This window comes from Podarcis tiliguerta (assembly GCF_965153285.1).
Source record: "Podarcis tiliguerta genome assembly, chromosome: 2".
In the NCBI taxonomy this organism is placed as follows: Eukaryota; Metazoa; Chordata; class Lepidosauria; order Squamata; family Lacertidae; genus Podarcis; species Podarcis tiliguerta.
Genome location: NC_139535.1, coordinates 21,386,172 through 21,410,906, shown reverse-complemented (window position 1 = coordinate 21,410,906; position 24,735 = coordinate 21,386,172). Strand labels below are relative to the sequence as shown.

General features: G+C 43.4%; 1 protein-coding gene across 5 annotated transcripts in view; it reads left to right on the top strand.

Moving 5' to 3' along the window:
• The window catches only part of CFAP20DC (CFAP20 domain containing), a 145,631-nt gene extending 120,981 nt beyond the window's left edge, over positions 1–24,650 (top strand). For 4 of the 5 annotated variants that reach the window (XM_083425174.1, XM_083425173.1, XM_083425176.1 and 1 more), the window contains 2 exons: positions 17,440–17,531; positions 24,081–24,650. In XM_083425174.1, the coding sequence (XP_083281300.1) occupies positions 17,440–17,531; positions 24,081–24,193 (205 nt within the window). In that variant the 3' untranslated portion in view covers positions 24,194–24,650. The remainder of the gene's footprint in view (positions 1–17,439; positions 17,532–24,080) is intronic. The other variant, XM_083425175.1, reaches the window with a different exon arrangement.
• Positions 24,651–24,735: the final 85 nt, after the last annotated feature.

Below are 24,735 nucleotides of genomic sequence, written 5' to 3'. Positions count from 1 at the left end.
ACACTCTAGAAGAGTAATATAATGTCATTCTCGCCTCGCATTTTTAAATCATCAACACGTTGCAAGTTTTGACCTTAAAATAATTTTAAACAATATATGTCCCCCTACAAAAATGCAAACTTTTAATGCAATTTAAAGCCCTGGGAAAGGTGTTTACATATTACAATTGTGTAGTCCCCTCCACACACCTTCGTTTGGTTTCCGTGAATTTACTGTTCCCCGTGCAGATAGGTAACAACATTTTGTAATATAATTTTCCTTTTTTCCGTATACGTCTTGTCATTCATTATAGGATTCTGTTTGTTTAGACTTGGGCATGGGTGCAGTTAAGCAGCTCTCTGAATTAGGAACTTATTGTGAAGCATTCTTCAGTTTTATTTCACCTTTTGATGTTAGAGATTGTGGGAGCAAGCTTATACACAATAAAATGGCATAAAGTAGGCTGGAATAAAGTGTGCCAGATCCAAACTCCTTTCAGGAGCAGAGCTACCGCTGGATGAAATAGTCTAAGCCTGGCAGAGGGAAAACAAGCCTTTAAAGAGAGTTTGAGTTACACCACCCTTTTTGCTGGTTTAATCTACACTGGGTTGCCAGGTCGCATGGCGAAGCTGGTTGGGTTTAGGACCTCCCATGGCAAGTCCTGACCCCACCACACCCCTTTATTAGGGCTCTGTGGTTATTTCAGGTGGTTAAGCCAGTGTAGCCCAGCTGTGCCAGGAACCTCCCAGCTCAGCTGGGGGTCTGCTGTAGCCTAAGCTGCTCATCCCAGCATATCTTGCTATAGGGTTTGTTTCCCCTCTGTAAGGCTATTTTAAAAACAAAAGCACTGCTTTCAGTGTTAGATGCTTTCAGACACAGGGCGCATGCAGTCCAAGAGAACTGCATGTACTCCAAAATGCAAGTCGAATCCTGAGATAAAAGGTAAGTTTCTGTCCTTCATGCCTATGGAAAGTAGCTTTAAAAGATGGCTGCAACAGGTACCTACAAATAAGAGTGCAAATATAAAAGAAGCTGAGTGTGATCCTTTCTTTCAGCTAAGGGACAAATTGCTTTATCTTTCAAGAGATTGCATCAAATGGGAGTTGGATATTCTTCTGCATACAAGCCACCTTTCGCCCGGCACGCTAACAGTTTATAAATTTGTGGATTACATTTGTGCATGGAAAATATGGTTGATAAAGTTATCTGTCCTTGGTATAGATACCATTATCAGATAGTGGCAACCTGAAATGTCATTTCCAATTTCTCTGTCCAGATGCATTTGATGAAATGGGCCCTGGCCCATGAAAGCTTGTGCCTCGTTAGATTTCAGCACATCCGAAGAGCCCAGCTGCAAAAAGGCTCACTAGTCCAGCACTCTGTTCCTACAGTGGCCAACCAGATACCTATGAGAATCCTACATGCAGGACATTAGCACTCTCCCACTCATGTTCCCCAGCAACTGGTATTCAGGGGCATGCATTTCTCTAGTCGTTAAGTTGACACAAGACTCCTTGTTGGTCTTACGCAGGTACAGCGTGTCATCCTGAAACTCTGTATTATAAGGAAACATTTCTGGAAGCTGGTAGGGACTATACCAGAATACAAGGGTTTTATCAAGACTAATGAGCTAGACGTTGCCCAGAAACTCTCTTTATTCCTTCCTGTTAATAAATTTTAGGCATATGGGCTACCAACTTTATGCATAGTTTTTTTCGAACAACAACACCATACTCCAGAGCCCTGAGTGTGCTCCAGTGTACGTATAGATTTTCTGCACCATCAGATTTCACCGTTCACTTCAATGGAGAGGGCAGCTCTTGATACTCAAAGGATGCACATGTGTAGCTGTGCCCGCTCTTGAACTGAACAAAGGTTTTGTGAACTGGGTACATGCTAGAGGCGCAATACCTGCAACAAAGTTTCGTTCCTGTCAATGGGAAATAGGTTTTCTCCTTATTGCCTGTGTGCACAGAAAGGAAGATGACAGTTCTGCAAATTATGAAGACTATTAGCAAGACAGGGAAGGTTGTTTGTTTTACAAAAAGAAACCCAAGAGCAAACTTTAAATGTTCATTTATCATATGCTCCAAGGCTCCTTTAAAACTATGTGTTTTTAATACCTAGGTCACCTTGTATTGATTTATATATGGTACCTAGTTGATCAATGCTAATATACCTTAATTAGAATATACAAACAGATGTGCAGCTTTAGAGTCCTTTATCATGTCTGAACAGTTGCATATAAATGTTGAACTTGACACCACAGATTCTATTATGCATATTAACCTCATATGATGGGTTGCTCCAGAATCAATTAATGTTCTGGTGAATAAAGACTGCTATCACTATCTATCTAATTTCCCACACTCATAACTCTCTGTCTGTCTGTTAGTCCAACTCCTCCTAACATTACCAGCTGTAAAAGGGAAGTCTGGGAAGCTGGGAAGGAAGAGTGTGTCATATGCTGTTTTGGGGAGAGGGTTTCTGTCCTGTCACCTGGGGAACAGCACCCAATATGTTCCTTCTGTTGGAAGAAATCACATCAAGGCTGTTTATGCAGACATCTCTCTCTGTTATCAGCAGTCATTTATCCAAACCTTTCCCTCAATCTGGACCAATTTGCACAACTGGAAATCTCTTCAAGGATCCCTGTAGCAGGAAAGAACCTGTGGCCCTCCAGATGAGGTTGAACTCCAACTTCCATCATGCCCAATCTGTATGACCAAGAGTCATGAATTTTGGGATTTGTAATCTGGCAACATCTAGAGGGCCACAGGTTTCCTGTCACTGGCCTTTAGCTTAGTAAGGGAATAGAGACACGAGCCAATGCAGATAATTGGCAGAAGCAAAGAGCAGGAGGGAAGAGGTGATGGAGGAAGCCAGTGTAGAGGAAAGAGAACCCAGCAGAAAGGAAGCAGGAAGCAGGATGGTCTGGTATCTAGGAAAGGAGGAGGAACCAAGAGAAAGCAAATGGGGAACTGGGTGCCTGAGGTATTAGGAACCAACAGACACTAGAAAGAAGCAAGAGATCTAAAGTTGGACTGGAAGAAGCAAGAAGACTTCAGAGAGCAGAGTGGGAGAAAAAACAGGTCTAAGGAATGGAAAGTTGGGCAAAAGCCAGTTAGATACAAGAAAGGGATGGGAACTTCCTAATCCACACAAACCATATCTCTTCGTTATTATCACATTTCCAGCAGGTGTGCTTCCATCCAGCCCAAATCTGCTTTTAAATGCATTTGATGATCGCCCCAAGTGAACTGGCATCTGTTGATTTCATTGGGGAAGCCACCAGTCGCAGGGATGTCCCAGCACCATGCTGGGACTGTGTTCATGCGCAGTGGGCCCCAACATCACACCACATCAAGTCATCACCCTGTAGAATGTGTTGGTGGCCTCTGCGTTCTCAACAAAATCTGCAAGGCATTCCCAGCTCCATTTTGGAAAGCTCCACAATAATGCATATGTAAAAGTAGGTCTCGGGACGTGGGTGGCGCTGTGGGTTAAAGCCTCAGTGCCTAGGGCTTGCCGATCGAAAGGTCGGCGGTTCGAATCCCCGCGGCGGGGTGCGCTCCCGCTGTTCGGTCCCAGCTCCTGCCAACCTAGCAGTTCGAAAGCACCCCTGGGTGCAAGTAGATAAATAGGGACCGCTTACTAGCGGGAAGGTAAACGGCGTTTCCGTGTGCGGCTCTGGCTCGCCAGAGCAGCGATGTCACACTGGCCACGTGACCCGGAAGTGTCTTCGGACAGCGCTGGCCCTTGGCCTCTTTGAGTGAGATGGGCACACAACCCTAGAGTCTGTCAAGACTGGCCCGTACGGGCAGGGGTACCTTTACCTTTACCTTAAAAGTAAGTCTAGTGTGGAAGGAGGTCCAGCCTGACAAATGTAGCTCTTCCCCACAGACTGCAACCCTTTTTCTATGTAGCCAGCTCATTATGTCCTAATCTCTTCAGTGGAGATTCTTTGGCGATCTCTCGTAGCCGAGTAAGATTGTCTTCCATGAACACGGTTTTAACAGTGAGTCTGTAAGTGACTGTGGAGGCCAATTCTGGATCCAAACGTCCTTCCACAGTGGAGACATTGGTTTCCAGGCAGGAGTTGATCATGGTGTGGATTTGCCAAGCGTGCCTTCCTCTTAGCACGTTTCTTCCTTGCGTCCTGAGTTAGAGTGTCTTCAAAACCCATGACACCTTTGGTAAAGGCTGTTCTCCAGTTGGAGCGTTCGCAGGCCAGTTTTTCCCAATTGTCAGTGTTTATACAACATTTTTTAAAAATTGCCTTGAGACAGTCTTTAAACCTCTTTTGTTTACCACCAGCATTACACTTTCCATTTTTAAGTTCAGAATAAAGTAGTTGCTTTGGAAGACTATAATCAGGCATCCACACAACATGACCAGTCCAACGAAGTTGATGTTACCTAAACAGTGAATCCAGCCTCAAGTGAACTTAACTTTGACTCCTTATAAAACGACCCTCTCTGTTCTTTAGGCAATGTCAATCCCAATGTCACACAGGCTCCTGCATTTAACTTCTGTTATCAGGAAACCCATAGATAGCTCCTTTTGCATGTTGATTATATTGATTTTGCTTGAGGCTCTGATAACATAATGAGAGTATGTCTCTAATTAAACAAAATCCTTGATTAGGATTGGGAGGGGTTTTTTTTGCTGTTTTGAGAAGATAAAACTGGCTCCCTTTTTTAAAGAAGCAAAGTATTTTCTTCAGTCAGTGTAGGAAACATGTTAGATTGTCACATGTTGATTGCCACGGGTTGCAAGTGTACCCGCAGGCAAGTGTGCTGTTTGTCATACGGAAATGCTTTCCATGTAAGAAGTCTGCCTTGGCTGAAACAGGCCCAGGAATAAATTAGAGAGACTGGTGGCAATGCCCACAGGGCTAGAACCCTGACACCTGAGATCTTACACGATGCATTCTCTTATCTTCCTTCAGGAATCAGGGTAGGGCAAGCTGGCGGGGGGGGGGTGCAGGGCATGGAGATAGCTCAGTGGTAGAACACATGCACTAGATACCAGTTTCAGTCCCTGGAATTTCCAGTTACAGTAGTACCTCAGGTTAAGTACTTAATTCGTTCCGGAGGTCCGTTCTTAACCTGAAACTGTTCTTAACCTGAAGCACCACTTTAGCTAATGGGGCCTCCTCCTGCCTCCGTGCTGCAGGAGCTTGATTTCTGTTCTTATCCTGAAGCAAAATTCTTAACCTAAAGCACTATTTCTGGTTTAGCGGAGTGTGTAACTTGAAGCGTATGTAACCTGAAGCGTATGTAACCCGAGGTACCACTGTATTGCTGACAAAGGCTCCTCCCTGTCTGAAACCCTGCAGAGTCGCTGACACTCGCCCAAAGCACATAATGCTAAGGCAGAGTGACTAAGCAGCGGTGTCCAAACTTTTTTCAAAGAGGGCCAGATTTGATGAAGTGAAGGGCTGTGACGGACGACCAAGAGGCCAACCTTTTTTAGGATTGAAGTTGTTGAGGGGTTTTTTAGGATTTTACCCCAGGAAATAAACTGCCAGGATTAGGCCTCTGAAACAGACTTTGGGCATGCCTGGACTAATGGGTTGACTTGGTAGAAACCAGCTTCCTATGGCACTATCTATACTGGCAAGGAACTGTATATATTTTTTTAAGTTGTGTGCCCCCACCTTTCACTGTCTCTCCCTTGCACACATGCACGTTCTGAAGCACTTGCTAGAAAGCTGTTGCAACTTAAGAGGCAGTGTGCCTAACACTTGTCTTGGCTGCCAGAACAGAGCATCTGTCAATGTTTCCATGATAAACTGGCTTTTTTCGTGGTTTATCCATCAACTGCAGATCTTTGCTGAAACTCAGCAGATAAGATCTCAGCGCAGATGTGTGTGCATGTGTGTTTTGTTTTGTTTTGTTTTTTGTTAACCAATTTTAAAGAGAGTTTTGCCATTTCTTTTTTTAAAAATGCATTGGGAGGAAGAATGGTAAAAGGGTGCATTTTTCTGTGTACCGTATTTTTCGCTCTATAAGACGCACCAGACCACAAGACGCAACTAAGTTTTTGGAGAAGGAAAACAAGGAAAAAAATATTCTGAATCTCTGAAGCCAGAACAGCAAGAGGGATCGATGCGCAGTGAAAGCAGCAATCCCTCTTGCTGTTTTGACTTCTGGGATAGCTGCGCAGTCTGCATTCACTCCATAAGATGCACACACATTTCCCCTTACTTTTTAGGAGGCAAAAAGTGAGTCTTATAGAGCAAAAAATACGGTAATTGGCTGGTGGCATTATTATCCAGGAGAACCTGTCTTGTGCAAGCCCCACTGAAAGGGATGTACCTTACACAGCATCACCATGTGTGTTCTTGTGCACATCGTATACATTCTGATTGGATTTGTGCAAGAGAAATTCCTGGTGGGTTCTACCCTTAGACTTTAAAGCAAGATGGGCAGCAAATGTACCACTAAGGACTGTATCAGAAATCCATCTCAAGCTAGGTGGCCTTTACCTTACTACAGAGTTTATGTGCTTGTAGTTGACATAATTAGCATTTGCTTTCCATGACCGTAGTTCACACCAAACACATTACCATACTCCTATTTAGAATTATAACCCCCAGATACGATGCAGGTGAGCCAGCCCTTTGAAATGTTGAGATCATTAGAGTTGAAATGCATAATAAAGCCCGGTTTCTTGTGATATTTCCAATCTTGCACGACTTCATAGCTACCATATTGTCAAATCTATCTCTATAGTCATAAGGTCTGGTAGCATTTATGTTTATTTTTTTTAAAGCTGAGGTTTTCAGAGTTTAAATAAAGGCTCCTTGGAGAGTTGTGTATGGCATGCACATTGTGCCCTGTCTAGATGGCAGCTTTTGATTAATGTCTTTTATCTTCAAAGATAAATATGTTGTTCATTATTTTATTTTTATTTTTTTAAGTTGCTAGTGATTCACAGTTACGATAACTTTTGGCAAAACTTGCACGCACAAATTGAATGGCTCCAAAAATACCTCTGCAGGCATATATAGAGGAAGTGACGTATAATTGCTTGCCTGTTGTGGGTTTTCAAGAATGTGATTTGGTAGATGGGGGGGGGGTTTGTTTCCCCTGTTTTTGTTCTGTATTGGTGGATATGGGCTTATAATGGCCCAAATGCAGGGTTTCTGGGGTGGGGGGTGGGCAGTTTGGGATTTAAAAAAGCAACCTTATCGGGGAGATAATTGTACAAACCAGGGGTGAATTGTTAAGCAGAATGGAGATAGAGGAGACATAGTAGACTGGGCTTGAGGTGGGCAGTGAAATATACTCGGAGTTGAGTGTGGATTTCACGCTCTTTATTCAGCTCATAGTAGTGAGGAATGGAAGTTCCCCCAAATATCTGCTTTTATATACATTATTTACACAATGGGCCGCACTTGATTGGCTAATTCCGGGATTCTCCTGCGGGCCAATCAGGTTGCAGATTCACTTCCACCTGGAGCTGGATTGGGTGGATCCTGCGGACCAATCACACTGCTGCATTGTTCTAGGACCAATCAGAATGCTGCATTCTGAATCCTATTGTTTTAGGACCAATCAGGCTGCCGCCTTTTGGATCCTATTCAACTCAGGCAGAAAGAAGCTGTCATGCAGATAATTAGAACCTTTTTTTAAATGTTCAAAGCACCTTCTTCACCTGTACACATACCGTGAGCTCTTCAAATCCTTCCAGCATCCACCTCTCTGTTCTAAGAACCCCCTAGGCATACCTGTGCCTGTCTGTGCCGATTCCCACTGACAGGGAAGGATTTATTTTATTGCCCACGTTAAACGAACAATTAATTGCTGGAATTCATTGCCACAAGATGGGATGAGGGCCGCTCGCTTAGATGCCTGTAAAAAGGCCAATTAGAGAAATCCATGGGAAAAGTATCTTGTCAGTGGTTATTAGTTATGAGGGTTAGGCAGAATCTCCCGATTCGGTGGCAGTATTGGCTCTGAATACAGTTCTTAGGAAGCAACAGCCGCAAAGGGCTGTTGTCTTCACGCCCTCCGTGTGGACTTCCCTGAGGCAACTGGTTGGCCAGTTTGGGGAACAGGATGCTGGGTTAGAGGGGCCTTTGGTCTGATCCCAAAGAGATCTCCTCACATCAGCAGTTTTGTTTGCTGAGGCAGAATATTAGAGTGGGTTCCCTCCCCCCCCCCCGGCTTTATCTTGGCTGAGAAGGAGCAGGTCTTTGTCCTTAGATTCACCCCAGATTGTGTGTATACACCAGCAGCAGATGATGTGGAAGCAACATCCGGTTGCACTAGCGGCAGAGGAGCCAACGGAGAGATGGCAAGCCAATGGCAGGTTTTATCTGCCACAGCGTTTTCGATGGCTGCCAAGATTTTCTGCAGGGAGCAAATCTTATCGGGAATCAGCATAGCTTGCCGGAAAGCAGAATAAGCACCATATCTTTCTTTTTAAAAAAAAACAAAACTGTAAGATATCATTATGTAAATACGAGATTTCTCCATATTGAGTCAGACCATGGAGAAGGGCCACAGCAAAAATGCTGCAGCACATGCATTGCATGCATGATTCTCTAGTTAGGGCTGAGAAAGATTCCCTGTCTGAAAGCATGGGAAGACACAGTAGGGTCAGAGTCAACAGGACTCCGTTAGATGTAGCAGTGGTCTGACTTGGCATAAGGCAGCTGCCTATGTTCCTGTGTGATGGCAATCTAGGGTCACACTATCAATAAACCTCAGGCGTAACACTGCACAATCATGTAACCACCCGGGAGATGAAAACAGATGTTCATCTGTGAGTCATCTCCTGTTGGAAAAATGATAGTATTGGGGCAGGGGGTTGTCACTTTTTAACCTGGCACATATAACACTGGTCCTGAAAGACCTACATTGGCTCCCAGTACGTTTACGAGCACAATTCAAAGTGTTGGTGCTGACCTTTAAAGCCATAAATGGCCTCGGCCCAGTATACCTGAAGGAGCTTCTCCACCCCCATCGTTCAGCTCAGACACTGAGGTCCAGCTCCAAAAGCCTTTTGGCAGTACCCTTACTGCAAGAAGTGAAGTTACAGGGAACCAGGCAGAGGGCCTGGTAGTGGTGCCTGCCCTGTGGAACGCCCTCCCATCAGATGTCAAGGAAATAAGCAAATATCCTACTTTTAAAAGACATCTGAAGGCAGCCCTGTTTAGGGAAGTTTTTAATGTTTAATGCTGTATTGTGTTTTTAATATTTGATTGGGAACCGCCCAGAGTGGCTGGGAAAACCCAGCCAGATGGGTGAGGTATATATAAATTATTATTATTATTATTATTATTATTATTATTATTATTATTATTTTACATACAACCCCATTTTTAGGGCAAAGAATATCAAGGTCCTTGTTGCAGCCTCCATCACTCTTTAAGAAAAGCACAAGCGCTCCTAGTAAAGACTGATTTAAAGTTTCACACAGCCCCTATCCCCACATTGTGTCAAACTTTATCCTGCAAGAAGAGAAATATCCCTGACATGAAAGGGCTGCAAAGTTGGTGGCTGTAATGTAAATTTCACCATAACAGAAAGTGTAGCATTTACTTCCATTATATTAAAATAACAACATATGAACATGCAAAGTTGCCTTAAACAGAGACAGACCATTTCACCAACCAAGCCAGTGCTGTCTACTCTGACTAACAATGGCTTTCCAGGGCCTCAGGGACATCTCTCTCTGTCTCTCTTATATGACTGCTGCCTCAGTACTTTTTAACTAGACTAGGCATTGGACTATGGACCTTCTATGTACAAAGTGTGATATATATCACTGAGCTATGGCCCTTCCACAAATGTAGCAAATTTGTGATTCATGTAAAATAATTGGATTGGGGGTTTTTTGCTTCTTATAAGAAATTATGGGCAAATGACACTCACAGTGTTGTTTACTGCTTGTAGACAATTCATTTGCAAAAGGAAATGAGTGACAAGCCTGTGTATAGGTTTGGGGGGCAGGGGTGAGGAGCTGGGATGAGGGAAAGGAAGTACTGTTGAGGTTACAGGAGCTAGGCAAGTAATACTCAAAGAGCTTTAAGTCCAAGGAAGGCAAGCCAAATCCATGGGGCCAGCCCTACCATTAGGCAGAATGGGGCAGGCAGCAAATGCTAAAGGTGAGGAAAGCATCACTGAGGGCGTGGAGGACACACCTGTGCATACCAGATAGCCTCCACTGTAGGGGACAAGTAGAAGACTACGCATCATTGCCAGTGTTGAAGTAGCATTCCACTCCCTTCTGTACATGGGATGGGGAAGAAGCACTCCTTTGTCCTCCGCCTCAGGCAGGAAAATGTCTTGGTCTGGCCCTGAAATTCTATTAACTTTCAGGAGTGTTGACAATTTCAAAAAAGCATGAGAAATAGTGACTTAATATGGAACTTTTCTCAGAACAAGTTTCACAAAATAGATCAGGTCTAATAAGGTAATAAGCAAACAGTATGCGGAATTGTGGATTAAGCAACCCAAACTCCCTTCTTAATTATAGGTCTCCCCAACAAATCTTGTGATTTACTGGAGCAAAACGCTGCCTCTGCAGCCATTTCCTAGAGGAGCCATTATCTGTGGTTCTCTCTGTGCAGCCAGGAGAATGGCGGTGGATTACTTAACTCTTGTGGTGATTACAAGAAGTTTGAGTTAAACTCCCCTGACATTTTCTTTCCTTTTTATAAAAAAAACCAGCCTATAATCTCCAAAAGGGAGCCAGAGTGGGGAGGAGGGTGCATCAACCTCTTGTATCCACCTTTTGTATTTCTTCTCCCTATGTTTTATCATCCCCCCCCCCCCATGAGGCCAAAACAGCTTGAAGGAAACCACCACAGTAGAAACAATAAGATGGCCCTTGTTGGTCGTCCTTCAAAGTCCTATCCCCTGGGTAACTGCTTTAGTGTTTTGTTCTGGCTTTTTATAAGGAAAGAAAGCATACATGCGCTGGATTATGGAGAAAGCTAGAGAGTTCCAGAAAGACATCTACTTCTGCTTCATTGACTATGCAAAAGCCTTTGACTGTGGAGACCACAGCAAACTATGGCAAGTTCTTAAAGAAATGGGAGTGCCTGATCACCTCATCTGTCTCCTGAGAAATCTCTATGTGGGACAAGAAGCTACAGTTAGAACGGGATATGGAACAACTGATTGGTTCAAAATTGGGGAAAGGAGTACAACAAGGCTGTATATTGTCTCCCTCCCTGCTTATTTAACTTATATGCAGAATTCATCATGCGAAAGGCTGGACTGGATGAATCCCAAGCCGGAATTAAGATTGCCGGAAGAAATATCAACAACCTCAGATATGCAGATGACACAACCTTGGTGGCAGAAAGTGAGGAGGAATTAAAGAACCTTTTAATGAGGGTGAAAGAGGAGAGCGCAAAATATGGTCTGAAGCTCAACATCAAAAAAACGAAGATCGTGGCCACTGGGCCCATCACCTCCTGGCAAATAGAAGGGGAAGAAATGGAGGCAGTGAGAGATTTTACTTTCTTGGACTCCATGATCACTGCAGATGGTGACAGCAGTCACGAAATTAAAAGATGCCTGCTTTATTGGGAGAAAAACAATGACAAACCTAGGCAGCATCTTAATAAGCAGAGACATCACCTTGCCGACAAAGGTCCGTATAGTTAAAGCTATGGTTTTCCCAGTAGTGATGTATGGAAGTGAGAGCTGGACCATAAAGAACGCTGATCGCTGAAGAATTGATGCTTTTGAATTATGGTGCTGGAGGAGACTCTTGAGAGTCCCATGGATTGCAAGAAGATCAAACGTATCCATTCTTAAGGAAATCAGCCCTGAGTGCTCACTGGAAGGACAGATCCTGAAGCTGAGGCTCCAATACTTTGGCCACCTCATGAGAAGAGAAGACTCCCTGGAAAAGACCCTGATGTTGGGAAAGATGGAGGGCACAAGGAGAAGGGGACGACAGAGAGGACAAGATGGTTGGACAGTGTTCTCAAAGCTACTAACATGAGTTTGACCAAACTGCGGGAGGCAGTGGAAGACAGAAGTGCCTGGCGTGCTCTGGTCCATGGGGTCACGAAGAGTCGGACATGACTAAACGACTAAACAACAAGAACAACTACCCTTTGATTTCTATCACATGTGATTTGATCCTCACACTGGACTTTACTATACGAATCCTGAACCAGATTTCTGCCCCCATCCCTGCCCACTTCAACATCCAGCTTTGGAAGGCTACCTGAAATACTGGGAGACCTGAAGCAGCAGCTCTTAGCCTGGGAGCTGGGTGGGCTAGGGGGTGGCAAGCTAAGAAAGCAGGCTGACCGAGGTGAGTTGCTCAGAGAGGGCTGGATTCATCCTGCTGATTTGAAATTGGGCACACGGTTTAGGGAAGCCTAAAGGGGGGGGGTGAAAGGAAAGTGTATGCCAGCCTCACAGTCTTTTTTTGGATGGTTCTGGGATAATAAATCAATACAGCATGGTATCATTTATCCAGATGCTTTGGCAGATGGGAAGGACTCCACAGTGAACAGATGCCCATAACATTATACATAATGGGAGGAAGGGACAGAAATACATAGCTGTCACATGAACTGATGGGCAAGATATTGGAGGAACAGATAAAGAAACGTTGGCACTATAGTGTGGCTTTAGTTTGCCACTGTGCTTGATTTCCAGCGATATTTATATCTTGAAGGGGTTTCTGTAGCTGTTAGTCCTGGCCATCTCTGGAAATCACACTGAAACGTGCCTGTCTGCCTATTCATCTTCATTCAGCTTCTCCCCAGAAAACGTTCCCACTGCCTTGCAAGTGTCATCAGGCTCCTGCAGACTCTGCAGGCTCCTAATAACTGGTTCAGTAACTCAGCTGATTATTATCATTAGTTCTCATTGTCTACGATTGGAGCTTTAAGATCGTTAGAGAAACCTGTGTGCTTTACAAATAAAATACTAAAGGGGGATAGCTTTTGTGGGACAATGTCTGTCCCAAAGGAACATAGAAAGAGGCCTGAAACTGAGTCAGCCCATTTGTCCACCTAGCCAGAGGCATGGCATGGGGGGCTGTGTATGCCAGGAGGGCCATGGCCTCGGGCACAATTTTTGAGGGTGTATAAACCAGGTAGGGACGCAGGTGGCGCTGTGGGTTAAACCACAGAGCCTAGGACTTGCTGATCGGAAGGTTAGCGGTTCGAATCCCCGCAATGGGGTGAGCTCCTGTTGCTTGGTCCCTTCTCCTGCCAACCTAGCAGTTCGAAAGCACGTCAAAGTGCAAGTAGATAAATAGGTACTGCTCTGGCGGGAAGGTAAACGGCATTTCCGTGCGCTGCTCTGGTTTGCCAGAAGCGGCTTAATCATGCTGGCCACATGAGCCGGAAGCTGTACGCCAGCTCCCTCGACCAATAAAGCGAGATGAGCGCCGCAACCCCAGAGTCGGTCACCACTGGACCTGATGGTCAGGGGTCCCTTCACCTTTACTATAAACCAGGTGCCTCCCCCCCCCCCATTCATGCAACCCCAGCATGGCACAGCCTGGTACACTTGCATGGGTTGACAGGCAGCTCAGCATGGCTCCAGTGGGGGTGGGGTTGCTTCAGCAGCAAGAGCTGGGCAGGTGCACCATCCACCTGCCCCAAGCTCAAGCAAGCAACACTACGCCACTGCAGATAGCTCAGTGTTATCTACACTGACTGGCAGCGGATCTCCGAGGTTTCAGACGGAGAGCCTTTCTCAGCCTTATCTGGAGATGCCAGGGACTGAACCCGAGACCAGCTGCATGCAACGCAGGTGCTCTGATGCCAAGCATATAGCAAGCATTAAGCTGTACTCTGAAACAGTTTCATCTAATAATGCCGTAGTGAGGTTTTCTTTGATATGGGGACCATATTCCCAGTTTAAATAGCCCCTCAGCTGTGCGACAGACCATGCTTTTTCACAGCCACATTACCATCCTTTGAATGTCTACTCAACAGTAAATGTAAGAAATCAATAAATGAAAACAATTTGATTCCCGTTGGGCTCAATGAGACTAGTTTACAGGCCAGTGCGTATAGTGGTCTTGCATAACCTAGTACCTTCCAGGTGTTTTGGCCTGCAGTTCCCACCTGACCACTCCCACCTGACCATTGACCATGCTGACTAGGGCTGATGGGGAAATGTATTTCAAAGTATACACAAAAAGTATCAGGTGTAATGATAATGATTGTACAACAAACCAACAACACCAAAACTGGCTTATGAATATAAAGGACAATTTTACTAGAATAGGTAAACTCATAAACCTACTAAACAATGAGCAAACTAAAGTGCAATGTGCATAACCAAGCCTGGAGACTCGTAAACATAGAATGAACTAATGTCTCTCTCTTTACTTTACCGGTTGTGTACACGGCTGGAACAAACAAATTGTTCTTCAAATAGTCGTTCATTGGAAGCACAAATCCATATACGTAGGAGCGGTTGCGAGAAAGCGTTCTTCAAATAGTCATTTGCTGGAGGCGCAAAGCCTTATGTGTAAACTTTGCTGGAGGCGCAAAGCCATATGTGTGTGCACAGTTGCGGGAAAACAACTCCTCACTCCTAGTGAAAGTGGTACAAATAGTCAAATGGAGCCAAATGGATGAGACCTGTTCTCCGGATATTATCCAGGTTTTGCAGCAAGCGAATAGTCATTCAATAGTGCTAAATAATACAAGATGCATTCCAGTTACAATAAATGAAAGACCATAAAATATGTGCAATACCATCTCATGTTGTGTCTTACCTAATCACTCAACACGGTTCGCTCAAGACAGAAGTTCGTACGAACTGCTCACAGTCACAGCAAATATTGAAACTAGTAATAACAAACATTTAAATACATTACAGATGCATGGAATCAATCATCACATTTGTACCTTGTTAAGGGTACAGTAACACTTCTCTATTGTTGCTAAACAAACAATGGCACAAAAATTGATTTATATATAACATCCAAGGTCAAATTCGGTATTCAAACCTTTTGGAAACAAGGTTCCTAATTGAAATATTTGTTTGTACTGTTTTTGTAACAAGGCTCTTCGTACATCAACAGATCTAAAGGGTGGTGTTTTTAAAGTCAACAGAATGAAGAAACTCAGGTCATTTTCAGTGTGAGCCTCTTGCTGGAAATGCTGAACTAACGGGGTGTCTAGACAAGCATTGTGTATTTCGGACCTATGCTCAGAGATTCTAGTCCTGATTGCACGAGTAGTACTACCTACATATAGAAGCCCACAAGCACATCGGATACAGTACACACAGTTTTTTGTAGAACAATTTGTAAAATACTGCAAGACAACCTTTCGCCCATATATTGTGTTGGTAAGTGATTTCACGGGCAAAGCAAATCTGCAACATGTGCAATGACCGCATCTATAATGCCCTTTAAACGTTATGTGCGGGTCATCATTATGATATTCAAGTAGATCAGTGTGGGGAAGAACGTTCCTAAATGATCTAGTGCACCTTTTGCTTAAAATAGGCACATTTTCACAGCCTGGAATATGGGAAATGATGTGCCAATGTCGCTTAACCAGTTTCAATGGAAGAAGATAAACAAGTGTACTCTATAGAACCAAAAATCCTGTCCTGTTTGTTTTTAGGTTTTGGTGCCATCAATTCCTGCCTAGAAGTTCTTTTAGCCCTTTCAAAGGCTGTTTGAATTATTTCCTGCGGATAACCTCTATCTCTTAATGAAGAGGAAAGGGATGCAGCATTTTTTTGAAAATCAGTTTCAAGGGAAGAATTTCTTTTGAGTCTAATAAATTGGCTAAACGGGAGACTATTTTTTAATTGGGCCGGGTGATTAGAATGATAGCGAAGTAAGGAATTCCTATCAGTAGGTTTGCAAAATGGAGGTAAATTAATGATACGTTCATTACGTTCAGTGACAAAAAATAATTCAACATCTAGAAAGGAGACGCTTACCTCACTCTTTTTACCAATAAATCTTAAAGCTGTATCACATTGATTTAACCAAATGTCAAATTCCAAGAACATATCCTGGTCCAAAACAAAAATTAAATCATCGATAAAACGATAATAAGCCAATAAGTGCTTCCTAAATGGGTTCAAATGACCCAAAATGTATTCTCAATCAAAATAACGCATGTAGATACAGGCGAGGGATGGCGCACAATGGGCTCCCATCGGCACGCTCCTACATTGAAAATAAAACTGTTCTTTAAAGCGGAAGAATTTATCTTTCAAGCACCACAAAGACCTGGAAAGCTGATTGGCCAGAGTGCCTCTTTCATACCATATCTTCAGCTCTTTGAACTATCTGTTGTTGAACTCCAGCCTTTCTTATGCCACATCCCCAATCTCTCTGAAAGTTCAAGGGGCCCAAGAAACCTCCTGAATCAATAACAGTGCCGTTCTAGAGCTTGGCTGGAGGTGTGGTACCTGTGATTGTTCTCTGCCTCTTTGCAGCAATAACAAAAGGAACCGGTATACATGTTTATTATGGCTCTGATTCTTAACTAAAGTTTCAAGATTAAATTCTGGAAGCTCCTGGCTCCCATATTTGCTGAATCAGCTCTAAATAGTGCTGCACACTATATTGAAACAATGTCAGTATTAAATTATTTTCACAGGAGAGCATTTTCTCAAAGAAGCATTTTCTTCAAGTTGCATTTCTCTGCCGACTGGGTCAAATGTTACCTTAAAGAAGCAGTGCCTTTTGGAACATTGGGTTTTTTCCCTGGGCTACAATTTGCTAGTCTCACCAAATACAGAGCAGTGGTTACAGTGGATTATCCTTGCGTGCCCATGAAGCACAGTCAACAAAAAGTGAGATACACAGCTCAGAGCTTCCCTAAAAAGGAACACTAATACTGTTTTTCTCACTCCCATTTTTGTTAGCACATTAGCATTTCCGAGCACAATTCAAAGTGTTCTTGCTGACCTTTAAAGCCCTAAACAGCTTAGGACATGTATACCTGAAGGAGCGTCTCCACCCCCATCATTCAGCCCAGACACTGAGGTCCAGCGCACAGGGCCTTCTGGTGGTTCCCTCTCTGCAAGAAGCCAAGTTACAGGGAACCAGGCAGAGGGTCTTCTCGGTAGTGGCCCCCGCCCTGTGGAACGCCCTTCCACCAGATGTCAAAAAGAAAAATAACTACCAGACTTTTTGAAGACATCTGAAGGCAGCCCTGTTTAGGGAAGCTTTTAATGTTTGATGCATTACTGTATTTTAATATTTTGTTGGAAAATGGCTACCCAGAGTGGCTGGGGAAGCCCAGCCAGATGGGCGGGGTATAAATAATAAATTATTATTATTATTTTATTATTAGCGTATCATTTTACTGCCCTGCCAAATTGGAACCAGTGGAAAGGAATGTAGGTAGCAAGGTGGAAGGGGGAAGAGTTGGATGTTCAAAGGCCTCATATTACACAAAGCCATATCTGCTGCTACATAAGCTGCACATCATCATCCCCCCCCCCCAGCTTTAATTATTTAAATTGTGTTTTTCAGGGATTGGTTAAATGCGTTCAGCCCTCCTATCATTCCTCCAAGCCGGCAGCTGACAGAACATCCTGAAGTGACAGCACACCTGAGCGCTCAAGGTAAGACCAGTGTGTGTGGAAGAGGTGCGGGAGAACTCGAGGGCAGCTGGGAGGGACATGGTGGCTCAGGCACCCTGAGAGCCCAGTGCCGCTCACGGGGGCCAGTGTGTGCCTGTTGCACCCTTCTTGGCCACCAGAGGGCAGTTAGGGAAGACACAGCAGCTTGGGTGCGCTGCAAGCCCATCCCCGAGCAGCTTTTGCGAGTGGTGCGTTGGGCTCTCGGGGCACCTGGGCTCCTTGTGCCGCCCCCAAAGGTATGTGCCGCCTGGGGCGATCTGCCTCCTCCGCGCACACACACTACGCCACTGCTCTCTCCCCACGTTCGCCACGACACTGCTCTCATTCTTACAATGGGCTCCTTTGCTTTTCCTCCAAACACGGAAAATTCATGCGATATCTCAGTATTTCTCCACTACATATTTTGGCTACCCTCAAGAATGAAGCCATCTCAGTGATTTATTCTCAAATACAGACGATGCTCCTCAAATTGGGAATCTTTTCATGGGCATGTAAAATTGTCGTTGCTTTTGACTAGCTGTCAAGGGAGGACCTTGCTGTGAGGGATCTGGCAATACTTTATGCTAAGGGCCCTAAACATGCCAAAGGGAAAGGATGGTAATCCTTGAGTTAAAGACACATTAGATATATTTTGATAGGGGCCTGAGAAGATTCTTAATAGCAACCTCATGACATCCAGTCCTTCCTGTAGTCATGCTGCGATTCCTGATTCCAAAGCTGCTTGTTGAGGAGCTGGACCTTAGAAACTACTTCAAATGCAACCAGAACAATTCCGTTCATCTAACCTGCCTTCCAAATCTTATTTTTATTATTACTACCATTACTATTAATTGAATTTTAATCGGGGGGGGGGGACAAAAAGTGACCCAAAGTGACTTACAACAAAGTCCAAACACTAAAATCAAAAATTGAAATTGAAATACTTTATTGTCACTTGTACAACTTGTATACAGTGAGATTACATTATAATATAATATAATATAATATAATTAATATAATATAATATAATATAATAGCCAGAACAGAATAAAAGCCTAAGAATATCTCCAAATGTACATAAAAGGTATATAAAATGTATATTGCACCCCACCCCACTAAAAGGTAGGCAAGGAAGGGGCCACAAATATACCTAAAACCAGTGCTTTTTTCTGGGAGTACTCAAGGGCATGGAGTATCGGCACCTTTTTTTCTAGAAGAAAAGCACTGCCTAAAACCCTCCAAATCAAAAGCCTGGGGGGAAAGAAACATTGTTGCCTAGCATACTGGTCATGTTGTGCGGATGCCTGGTGATCGGCTTCCTAAGCAATTACTCTATTCCGAACTTAAAAATGGAAAGTGTAATGCTGGTGGTCAACAAAAGAGGTTCAAAGACTCTCTCAAGGCACATCTTTAAAAAATGTAGTATAAACACTGACAACTGGGAAACACTGGCTTGCGAGTGCCCCAGTTGGAGAACAGCCTTTACCAAAGGTGTCGTGGGCTTTGAAGACACTCGAACTCAGGACGCAAGGGAGAAACGTGCTAAGAGGAAGGCAAGCTTGACAAATCCACACCGTGATCAACTCCCGCCCAGAAACCAATGTCCCTACTGTGGAATGACGTGTGGATCCAGAATTGGCCTCCACAGTCACCTACAGACTCATTGTTAAAACCGTGTTTATGGAAGACAATCTTACTCGGCTACGAGTGATCGCCAAAGAAGAAGAACTTATGCCCTGGTGATCAACTTCCTGTTTGACCATCATAGGAAGCAGGATGTTGGACGTAAATGGTCTGATCTAGCTGGGCTCATTTGATGTTCTTTTCACAATCGGACAGGTAGAATCGGTACAGATGTGTAGGATCAAAATGTGTTTTCTTTCTCTGCCTTCCCATTTTTCTCCTCTCTCTTTCTTGTTGTTTTGGTGCCACTATGTTAGGGTTAAGGTCACTGATTATTCAAGAACTAGAAAGGGGTTTCATCTCACAATCAGCAGCTCCTCAAATACGTAGTTTCAGCAGACACATCAGCTGCACCACAACCCACAAGCAACATATAGATAGCTATTGTAGTTTGGGGCACTTCAACAAGAAAGTGGGCAAACACCCTGCTTACACAGCAAGAGCTTAAGCGCAAAATTAAGCCAAAGTAGAAGAAGACACACCTTTGAAGGTGGGGCCTCTCACCAGGAGTCTGAATAGAAGACATCACCCTAAACTTCAGACTTAGAATCATTGAATTGCTTCATCGGCTTATAAACCTGCAGAGATATTTACAGCGCAAACCCCCCAGATGAGTTGCCACTCATCTGTGCCTCAAAACAGAGCTGTGGCTGCTCTTTACATCTTTTTTTTTATATATAAATATTTTATTCGATTTTACATAAGAAGCAAAAAAGAAAAAGAAAAACAACAAACAATACAAAAGAATAATACACAGTTACACAAACATAGAACACCAAAACAACAGAAATAAAAACAATCTTATGCATGAAGGATAGGACATTCTTTATGTACGCCACAACAGCAGCAAGAATACTCATCGCAAAGTATTGGAAGACACAAGAATTACCCACGCTGGAAGAATGGCAGATGAAAGTCATCGATTATATGGAATCCGCAGAAATGACTGGCAGAATCAGAGACCAGGGAGAAGAGACGGTGAAAGAAGATTGGAGGAAGTTTAAAGAATATTTACAGAAACACTACAAGATTAATGAATGTTAGAACGACATCAGATTGAATGTATAAGGTTATTGGTTTAAAACTTTAAAGATTAGAAGACTCAATATTTTAAGGTATAAGTATTGAATAAGCTAAATTAAGATATATAAATTAAGAAAAGAGTTTAAACATGACAGAGGGAAGGGATTTGTTGTTTAATTGTATGATTTGGAATACAAGGAAGGGAGATTTGGGGAAGTCGGAGAAATACGTCAACGCAAGACTATTATGAAGATAAGATTGTTTTTATTTCTGTTGTTTTGGTGTTCTATGTTTGTGTAACTGTGTATTATTCTTTTGTATTGTTTGTTGTTTTTCTTTTTCTTTTTTGCTTCTTATGTAAAATTGAATAAAATATTTATTAAAAAAAAAAAAACAGAGCGGAGACATGATTAAATCAAGCAAAGAAGTTGTTTTACACCACATTTTTAAAAAGTAATTGTTGCTTATGTCCAACCTGATCCTTGAGACAAGTTTAAATGCCGGGGCCGAAAAGATAGAGGCAGCTCCTTTGGACGTACCCAGTGTGATTGTTGACATTTTCGTTTAGAACAGAAGACGTGCACCCCCCCCCCCAGGCAACAGCACAAACTTTTTATAATTCCCCTCAGTTTCTAAGGAGGCTTGCCCTCTTGGGCATATGGGACTAGTTGTGCAATCCCTGCGATCCCAGCCCCACTTTAAGGCCACATTATAAACTCCCTCCGTGTCAAGAAAAGCTTTGCAACTGGCATTCTCTCGCTGCTAAATGTGGCTGTCAGCTCCCCTTGCAGGGACTGGGGTCAGGGTCACGTCCCAGGATGAGCGGTCCCCTTGTCTTAGCATAAGTACATCTCCCCTGAGTTGCATGGACTATTTCTGCAGTGCAGTGGCCCTTGTCACCAAGTCGCGAATTACAGACATAGTGGAAGCTGCAGTACAAAAAGCAGCTGCCATCTGAAGGAGGTTGATGCCTCCTAAATCACAGAGACAACAGAGGCTTGAAGATAACAAAATCAAGTTATCAGGCAAGAAAACCTGTGGTTATTTACTACTCGGTACAGAATATCCTTGTCAACTTTTATATGCATCTCTAATGAGATCCTAAAACAAAAACTCAATTTTGTTGTTCATGCTAATAAAAGATCTCTGTGATATCCTTTATTTGGAGGCATAACTCACGGCTAACACATGAAAGGCCCGTTTTTCCATTTTATAGCTCCCTGTTTGTTTGGTGAGCATCTGCTTCTTCAGAAATGTATCTTTACTTAAGCAAGGGGTGTATAGATTTGAAGGGATAGCGTGGACTGAGAGGGGGGATGTGAGTAATGCTTCTTTTTGTAAAAGCCCCCATTATTATAACGACGACCATGTCGATTCTCTTTTCTTCCCAGCCTAAGAATTACCATCCCAGGTCAGACCCTAGAAGGGTCCATCTGGTTCTGGTTCTCTGGTTCTGAGAGTGGATAGACAGACAGACAACTCTAGCTGCTCATGAGCAGAGTATGAGGACAATGTCCTCCTCCTGTTCCTTGTTCCAGTATGGGATGACCAGGTCCATACCGCCTTCTCTATCTGCAGTGGCTTTATTTGGCTGCTTGGACAGTTTTGTAGTGCTGCCCAACCAACTGGGCAAACTGGCTCCACTGGTAAAATATAGGGCTCCTCCAGATGAACTATTTATTTTGCATTTGCTTACACAGAGTTTAGCATTCATTCCAGCTTGCTTACAGTGAGCATTCATCTCACATCCATCTTACTTTGCTTATAGGATGTTTTCAGGTCTGCCCATTAGTCTTTCATCCATCCCACATTTTCAGATGCATCCCCTCATCACCCTTCAGACTGCAGAAAGGCCATGTGTTCGAGCATATTTGTTGCACTAGGCCAACAGAGCTCTTTAATCCGTTTTAATTGCACAAAGCTAAAGTTCTGCTGTGCGCTTGGATCCCTCTCGCAGCTGACAGCCTGGAAGTGCCCATAGTGTTATGAGCTGTGAACGAGCAGTATACAGTAGGTACCAGTCACCTGCTGCTCATAAATCTCATGTGGTGCCATGCAACAAAAGCTCGCACTCAAGCCAGTTTAGCTACCAAGCTTTTAAAATAAAACGCACCATTCAGTCCATCTGTCTCCACTCCGAAATGGTTTAATCCAGCCCCCTAGGGACAGGAAGTTGTGTATTCTTAAGGATGTAAAAAGCTGGTTAAGGAACAAAGCATGAAGGAAAAAGCACAATGGAACGGGAGTGGGGTATCTGCACACAATATGTACCCTCCCATTTCCCATAACCTGTAACTTGTCTGGTCTCAGCTGTAAATACATTCTAAACATTGTGAAGCCGCTGCTGTTGGCATAACAGGCCATTACTCTGAGTCAGCAGAGCATACAATGCAGTTACTTCGCACTGTCATTCTGAGAAAGAGGTAAGCACTTTAGATGAAATGTAGAATACAGCCTGCATTCAACTGTGAATTATTATTTGCCATCAGGTTATTATCCATCATCTACCTTACTTTTTAGCTCTTATAAAAAGACTTTTCGTGAAATGGGCTCATAGCTCTCTGCCGGCATTCTTTTTTTTAAAAAAAAAAAAATGTGTTTGATGGAATAAGGAAACACTGGGAATTTCTAGCCACAGTTGTGAGTTTCTCTGTGACTTCTACTGAGCCTGGCGTCTTTGTGTGCCCGGTTCGAGGTCATACCAGAGTCCCATCTAGTCCTGCGCCCTGTTTCTCGCTGTGGCCCACAAGATGCCTCTGGGAAGCCCACAAACAGGACGTGAGGCAGGTCCCACTGTTGCTCCCCAGCGAGTGGTGTTCAGAGGCAAGCAGCCTCTCAACACTTGGTTAGTCACTCTCGATCGCCCTAACCTCCATGAATTTATCTAATCACCATTTTAAGCCTAATTCTAAGTTGGTCCCATCCCCTTATCTTGTGGTAGTGAATTCCATAGCATAACTGCTATGTAGGAAAGGACGGTACTTGCGCTTGTCTGTCAGTCACCCATCATCAAAGTTCATTGAATAATTGAGTTCTAGTATTATGAGTCAGGGAGGAAAACCTCTCTCTGTTCCCTTGCTCCATGCCACAAGTAATTTTGCACACTTCTGAAATGTCCTCCTTTGCTTCTGTTTTTAATAAACTATGAAGCCCCAAACTTTCTAATCTTACCTCATAGCGGCCAATTGATTGACCTTTCCAGTTTGACAATATCCTTTTTGAGACATACTGGTCAGAATTACACACATTCTTCCAAGTAAATTCCTACCATGGATTTGTATAAAGCAAGGGTTGTCAACCTGGTCCCTACCACCCACTCGTGGGCGTTTCAGGATTCTAGGTGGGCGGTAGGGGGTTCTGCGGCACAAGCTGAATCTTCCTTCCATCGAGCACTGGTGAGCGGTAAGGAAATTTTACCATCAAGAAAGATGCATTAGTGGGTGTAGGTATAAAAAGCTTGACTACCCCTGGTATAAAGGCTTTTCAGTGTTGACTGTTTATTTGTGATCCATGTGATCCATGAACTCTTACATGGAAATCACCTTCTTCACAATGGCTGGAGAGATGCATAGGCAGCCCTACAGTAAGGAACTTAATTTTCAATAAAAGCTAAGAGTGGTTCCTGTATCTATCATTGCAGTACACCTCTATCAACAGGGGAAGAAGGCCTGTTGTCTTATGCCCTGCTTGTGACCTTCCTAAAGGCCACTGCTGGAAAACAAATACTGGACTAGGTGGACTTTTGGTGTAATACTGTGAGACAGTTTAGAATATTGTATCTCCTCCACCTGTGGTGGTTGTTTTCCTGGTCAAACCAGAATTAATTGACTCTTCATTTCATTTTAGGTGAAGGGGGTGACTTTGAGGCTGAAGAAGACGAAGTTCTCACTCTCTTGTATGACCCATGCCTAAACTGTTACTTTGATCCTGAAACTGGGAAATATTATGAGTTGGCATAGCCGGTTGCAAGAGCAGGAAGTGTGGTGCTTGTTTGGTGCTGTCCCAGGACTTAGGTCATTTGCAAAGAACTGATGCAGAGCTAAATCTTTTTCTACTCTGCAATCCAAAACTTTAAACCAGTCCATAGTGTCTGTAGACAAACCAAGTCACTTGCGAATATGATACAATCTTATTTTTATAGATTTGTGCTATATTTTAATAGAATGCTTAAGCAAGGTTTGGGGGTTTTCACATACATTTGTTCGGCTAGCTGATGTTACATAAAATATGGAAAGGTTTGTCTGTATGAACAAATTACGCTGAATCAAATATATTTGCCAGGTTCATCTATGAATGATGGTGTGGTACAAAAAAAAAATCACTTGTTCTTTCATCTCTGTTAATTTAAGAGGATGTAATGTATCTTTGTACTTCCAAAAATACAGTGTGATGTTCAAGGGGAATTGTACCGTAAAATGTCTTTTCACTTTTTTTTATTGTTGGATAAAACCATTTTTATTCTTATTCTCAAGTGGCATTCCCGGAGGGGGTGGGATATCAA